At 44.6% G+C, this 7,033-nt stretch overlaps 1 protein-coding gene across 2 annotated transcripts; it reads right to left on the reverse strand.

Moving 5' to 3' along the window:
- Positions 1-671: 671 nt before the first annotated feature.
- Positions 672-4,542, reverse strand: LOC119010342 (hydroxycarboxylic acid receptor 2-like). Of its 2 annotated transcripts, none has more exons than XM_037082430.1 (3): positions 4,406-4,542; positions 3,089-3,666; positions 672-2,142 (listed from the first exon to the last, which is right to left on the reverse strand). In XM_037082430.1, exons 2-3 carry the CDS (start codon positions 3,500-3,502, stop codon positions 1,447-1,449), a joined length of 1,110 nt encoding a protein of 369 aa, XP_036938325.1. In that variant the 5' UTR covers positions 3,503-3,666; positions 4,406-4,542; the 3' UTR covers positions 672-1,446. The 2 variants fall into 2 exon arrangements, with proteins under 2 accessions (XP_036938325.1, XP_036938326.1); XM_037082431.1 differs by lacking the exon at positions 4,406-4,542 and adding an exon at positions 4,349-4,371.
- Positions 4,543-7,033: the final 2,491 nt, after the last annotated feature.

Genomic DNA, 7,033 nt, shown 5'->3' on the forward strand with positions numbered 1-7,033 from the left:
GCTAGCTTCATTAAATGGTTCCAGCAAAACACCAGTTTGAACATCAACAGTGAAGAGGAGACTGATGCTGGCCTTCTAGGCAGAGCAGCAAAGAAATTAAAGTCTGGTCAACATAATTACCATGCATAATTATGCTGATGCCATGTTTTCATGGCATTCAAACAATAACCGTGCTGCTGCTGCTGCTGCTGCTGAAAAAAAAAAACGTTGTAGCCTTGTTCCCTCGTTTTCTTTGTTTTGTTGATAAATGTGGGGAATCAAATTAAAACAAACAACAAAAGTTCAAAAATGTTTCCTGAACACTGAATGTACACACAACAAAACAATCTCTAACATACTTTATCACATGTGCAGAGTTACTGCACAGGGAACAAGGAAGTTTTAACTCCTATTTCACTTGAACCTGTGAACTGTGGCTCTACAGCCTGAGGGAAGAGTTTCAAACTCAAAGTAAACAGGATGGTGTGTGCCGTCTAACATACACCTGAATTATGCAAGCATGAGGAGAGGCCTGAAAGTTTGTTTCATGAACAATAATTACGCAAGTGAGTTGTCAAGGTTTGACAACTTGTGCCGTAATTGAATCTAAAGGTAGTTGAACAAGTGTATGACTTTTTTGTGCTTGTTACACCTGAAGGTGTTCTCAATCCCCAATAATATAGGAAAATAATCTTTTTTATGTATATAAAAATCATACATTCATCTGTTTATTTAGAAAAGGATCATTCTCATTGTGATTATCATAATGTATACTGACAAACATATTTACAGACGAGTGTGAGCACAGTGAAGGGTTTTTAAACTACAGACATAATTCTGATATGAAAAAAAAACCCAGCTCCAAACACCGCAATTAAAAGACTGCATTGCACATTAAAGGTGTGTATCAATACACACTTTCTCTCCCTCTGTGGATTTTTATACATTCAGAAAACTAAGCTTATTAAGTTTATTTCTCTCGTGTATGCACAGGTCATACATTTGGTGTGAGACAGAGAAGAACCTGATCAGCTGATGTAGTTAATGATCTGTCCACTAGATGGAGCACATTACATATCACAACCTACAGTGAACCCATGAGAAGAGTTTTTTGTCTCTCTTCTGTGAGTCCGGCTTCATTTTACCTTTGAAACAGCAGCAGTGGGAGTAGACGGAGCAGTAGAGATTCTAAATATACCAAATGTTTCAGGGTGAATATTGTTTAAATGTCTGTCATGGAGACATACTGGAGCTTTGTAACATTATTGACAATATGTGCAAGAGAGTAAAAGTGTTGAGAACTTCACATTGGAGGGAAGATCTTAGCAGCAAATCAAGAGTTTAAGATTATTAAGTAAAACAATTAAAATCCATCTGTAGCTCGACAGCACGAATCAAAAATGTTTTTTTTAGGATGTTAGATCAGAAAAAGAAGTTTTGGTCCAGTCATTATCAAGGCAGAGCTCATTACATGGCCTCACTCCCTCTGTCAGCCCTCATGGATTTGAGTTCCTGCTGGGTGGTCGACTGACTTCCTGACGAAGAAGCCGCGTTCTCGCCGTCACCTTTGTCCTGCCTGCAGCGGAGGGCGCTGGGCAGCGAGCTGCAGAGGGCCCTCCTGAACATGGAGCTGGAGAAAACGTAGATGATGGGGTCGAGGGCAGAGTTCAGGAAGTTCAGCCCCAAAGACACGATGGTCAGCTGGGTAAACGTGTAGAAGGAGGTGCAGTCCCACGGGCGGTACGAGCGGATGACCCACACCCCGATGGTTGTCACCGTGGTGGGTAAAAAGCACACCATGAACACCGCCACAATGGCGGCACACACTCGCATCGCCTTTCGCACCTTGTCTGGGTTTCCCATCTGCCGCCCCTTCAGGAAGCTGGAGATCCGGATGGAGCAGAACATCAGCATGGCCAGCGGGATGATGAACTCCAGGACCGTCAGGATCCGGTGCATGCTGACCAGGATGATGATGGCCCGCGACGCCTCTTTGTACGAAGTGAAGAAGAAACACTGGGTGGTGTTGTGGCCGCGGCCCTTGATGTGGCTGTAAGCCAGCATGGGAACCCGAGGGCTGATCACCAGCATCCACACAAACACCGATGTGAAGGCCGCCTGCCGCTTGGTCATACGGTTGAAGCGGTGGTGAGGGTGAACCACCTGCAGCAAGACAACAGGTATGATGCATCATTTAAGTAAAAAACAAGTCAGAAAGCTGATGTTTCCTACAGGGTTCATTTAAATGAGCAAAGGTAAATGAGGATAAAATCTGTCACCTTTACACATTTTATTTCAAAGTCTCCTTCAAACTGTCGTTGTGTTGAGTGTGACAATCAACAAAACAGCTGGATCGTTTTAATGTTACAGATACTGTTGGTGTAGAGTCGACCCAGTGAGCTCAGACTCGACAATCAAAATGACTTCAACATGAATGTTAATGTTTGACGAAAACCTTTTCAGAACTTGTATTTTCTTTGGCCCGAGTTAATAGTAGTCACTGGACATTTAATTCATTTCTCCACTACTTTTATTTACTTTACTCATTTCACTTGGATGTCTCATCATTTCCTCCGAGCTTCTCATCATCAGCCCTAATAATTCCTCAGATAACATCCTTTAGCAGATTGGTCCAGTTGCCCCCTCAGTCAAACTACACTCCAGGATAACTTCAACCATCACATCAGGAAACAAGTTCAATTCTGTTTCTTTTAATTAAGAACCATTTCAAAAATCAGATCCCTGCCATCCACCTCTGACTGATCATTCACACGATCATCTTCTCTCGTCTTGATTTCTGTAAGTCACTTGTTCCCTGTCTTAATCAAACTGGCGTGAGTTCAGCTTGTACAAAAGGTGACTGCTCTTTCAGACCCAGACTCTGCAGCATCAGATCATCTGAGACTGTGGACAGGTTGTTAAAAACTCAGAAGTTTGGCTTTCTCACAATGATGAGGCTTCATCTGTGTTGTCTTTATATGTTGCATGACTTTGTTCTGAGCATCTACTCTGTAACTTGTGTTTAGAGAAGCCCGATATGAATAAAGTTTAATAAATATGCGTCAAAGTAACAAAACCATAATAATGTAATGTTCACTCTTTTGCTCACCTTAAAGTAGCGGTAAATTGCCACCACAGTCATGAGTGCGATGCTGGCTGAGCGGTTGGAAAACATCAGGAAGAGGTTGATCCGGCACAAGCCATCTCCAAACACCCAGTAGCCTCTGAGCAAGGCATCGATCCTTAGCGGCAGACTCACCAGAGCCAGAAAGTCGGCAATGACCAGGTTAAAGAGGAACAGCGTGTTGGGGTTCCAGGCCTTCAGTTTAAAGCAGAAGATCCACAGGGCAACTACGTTTCCCAGCAGCCCCAGTATGACGTCAATGGTCAGGACCGGAGGCAGGATCACGCCCTCCAGCTGAATTCCGACTGGCGGGCAGCCGCCGCCTCTTCCACCTCCGGGGATCGGAGTCGCCAGGTTTGGAATTGTGGTTGTGAAGTTTCCGTTTTGTTCTGACGACATTTTGTTAATTCAATTTGTGTTTTTACCTTTTATTCAATCAAAATACATGTATCAGTGTGTGTGTGTGTGTGTGTGCGCGCGTGTGTGTCCACACTGAGAAAGTTTTGTGATTCAGGAAATTTACCACTTCCTCTTCCACCTTCCTGTTTCCTGCAGAATGAATTCTGTGTTAAAGAAAAACAAAACAAAGTGTTTGTACATGAAGTTTCACTTCTCCACAGAGATGCACAACAGCACAAGTGTGATGCACCAACATCTAATATCTGTTATCTGTTTGGACTGAAAACAGTTCATCAGGAAAACTGATATTGATTAAAGTGGTTTGTTATGACACTTTATTATCTGTTTTCATTTTAAAGTGCAGTGCTCCACCTGGACGTCTGTTTCCAGTTAAATAAAAGAATTGACTAAGTTCGACCATCTTTCAACTCTATCATTACAATGCTTTAATCACAACTTCAAAATATTACACTGCAGATAATCTTACAACAGTCAAACATAACAACATAACATTTTCAATCAATTATCAATCCACTTGACCACCATAAAGACAGTCTGCTTTATTTTATCAGTAATATCAACAATGTTAACTATAAAGATTAGCCTAACCCCTTAAATTAGAAAAGGACATCTGTAGGCTAACATGTGCTAGCTGCTAATTTTAACCATGATGTAGGCTAACATTTCATTTTCTTAAGTTAGCAACATTAGCAAACAATTCAAGTAATGAATTTCTACCTAAATCAGATCAACAAATACTGTTAATTAAGAAGGAAGAAGAAGGAAACGTTCATTTACATGCATTTTACATTAAACACACACAAACAAACACACACACACACACACCTTTAGTAAGACTTTGTACATTTACCACAGTGAACTGAAACAACATCCAGAACTCACCAGTCAAGAGTTTCATTCAGAGACCAGGAGGAGTACAGACGGCTGGCTGATCCCCGTCTCTGTATTTATGTCCCTGACAGGAGGACGTTCCTCACCAGGCCCACGTCAACATGTTACCACACTTGTTCTAGTCCAGGCGGTGAGACGCGTCATATGTAAGAGTACATTACTCAAGACCTCTCAGCAGGGGTCCTATTTTTAGAAGTTGATATTTGACATTTCAGGATCAGAATCAACGATCAATACAGCTGAAAGTAATTATGAATGCTGCACCATGTTGGCTGCTAAACTCAGCCATGAAAAAAAATCAAAGAACTGAGTGACATTAGCTGCTAACTTTAGCCACAATAATGTTTAAAGTAAATCATCAGTAACAGAATCTCAAAACTTCAGGTGTCTCAAGTGTAAAATATCTGCTGACTTGAACCATCACAGAGGCATCATGCAGCTAAAATACTAAATATCAGTAACATCCCGTCTCCTTCCACTATCATGTTGTTGTAGTTACTGTCCACATAGAAAATAAAATACATTTTAATAAGGATCAGTCAGCGTGGTGGGCGGCCCTCCGGACCGAGGCTTCAGTCAGATAGGGTCCTCTGTTTACTGATGGTGATTATGTGATGACGCCATTTAGAGCTAAAAAATTCTCTTTGTCTCTTTCCACAATTCCATCGTGAGTCAGGATCTCAGTCACAACACAACAGCAGCCACGTGATCATAAACATTCTGCAGAGATGTTTTTCAGATTTGCACACAGATCTCAACGTTATGACGTGAACCGTCACGCCTCTTTAGGCTCCACGCTGCCGGCGTGCTGTTTGACATGACGCCTCCTCTCTTAGAACTCCACCACCTGATGTGGGGTCGTTTGTCAGTGTTGTGTGTCACCGGTAACGGTGGAGAAGCAGCCTGTGTACCTGCATCGAATCAAGGTGTTGTGCTGCTGCAGACGGGGACAACAGCAAGACATGTTTCAGCCGCCTGGAGCGTCTTTGTGCCGGCGCTGCTTGGTTTAAAGTGAACAGACAAAGGCGGCGTAGAGGCGAGCGTTCATTGCAGCATGATGCGGAATCAGTCAGTGCAGGTGGAGGATTGTGTGACAGCTAATCAGCTAAAAAAGAAATTTTCACTCTTAACATTTTACATCACAGTGGAACAAGTCATCCAGATTTCGAGACAAGCATGCAGAGAGCCAAACAAGCTTTTCTGGGGGCGTTCACATCGCCATCACTTCATTTGCTGCATGATTGTTGAGGCAGCGCAGGTCAAACGGTTTCCTGTTTGGGTACAAGTGTACAAATGATTCAAGGAAGTTTCAAAATAACAAGATTACCGTTGTTGCCACTGTGTGTGACACATCGGGACGTCTTCATGATGATTTCACTCTCTGAATTACAACATGTCAAAGTAATATGACTCCATATCGTCTGTTTTTAAACTGGCAACTTTTCTGCTTCTGCTTTTCATTGAGAAGTTGATACTGAGAGCACGAGTCACAGCACAAAAGAATCGAAGTCTGCCGTCAGCCGGAACAAAAGTCTTTCTTTATTCACCATCATCAGTTTTTCTGAATCAAGACGATGTATTTTTGTATCTAACGGTGAAGTTAGCATCGCCCTGATGTATGATCCCTCCTGTTCACCAGCATCATCCTCACAGATGAACCACTCTGTGATGTTTGAAGGGTAAATTAAAACTCTAGCAGTAAGAAGTGAATGTTAGGCTACAAACAGATGACATCAGAGTCACATGACAGAAAAGATCCCACTGAGCGTTCGTTTGACTCTTTGGCTGCAATAATCAACTTCCACAACAACCCAACAAAACATGTCGGCGCTCAACGTCTCTACAAACCACAGATGTGTTTCAAACACTTTCCTTTAGTTCACTTTTCAGTTATATGTTGTAACACCGCTCTTTGCCATGGCTTCACACTTATGTTGAAATGTTTCCTTCTCTCTGTCAGGTTGGGGGTTTAAGGGAAGACTATGGATAAAGGGAGGTGGACCCAAACGCAGTTACACAGGAGGCTAGATAAGGGGAACAAGGTCCAAACAAACAGGAGGGTGGAGGAGAGGACTGGGACCCACTAGAGGCAACGAGAATGAAGGCATTCTGGGGGCCGGCGACGAAGACGAAGGCGCTCTGGGGGTCTGTGGCGAGGACGAAGGCGAAGGGGCTCTGGAAACCGGCAGAAGCAGCATGGGCGGAGACGCACTGGATACCGGGGACATGGGCTGGGACCCACTGGAGGCTGGCGACAAAGGCATAGGCGCGGCCTGGAACCCCCTGGAGGCCGGCGGCGAAGGCATGGACTGGGACCCACTGGCGGCCGGTGGCGAAGGCGTAGGTGTGGCCTCGAACTCGCTGGAGGCCGGCGACAAAGGCGAAGGCGTAGGTGTGGGCTGGAACCCCCTGGAAGCTGCCGGCCGGTGGCAAAGGCATGGGCTGGGACCTGCTGGGGAGGCCGGCGGCGAAGGCATGGGCTGGGACCCACTGGCGGCCGGTGGCGAAGGCGTGGGCTGGGACCTACTGGAGGCCGGCGACCAAGGTGTAGGCGCGGCCTTGAACTCGCTGGAGGCCGGCGACGAAGGCGCGGGCTGGGACCCACTGGTGGCCGGTGGC

Source organism: Acanthopagrus latus, chromosome 20, assembly GCF_904848185.1.
Source record: "Acanthopagrus latus isolate v.2019 chromosome 20, fAcaLat1.1, whole genome shotgun sequence".
Classification (NCBI taxonomy): Eukaryota; Metazoa; Chordata; class Actinopteri; order Spariformes; family Sparidae; genus Acanthopagrus; species Acanthopagrus latus.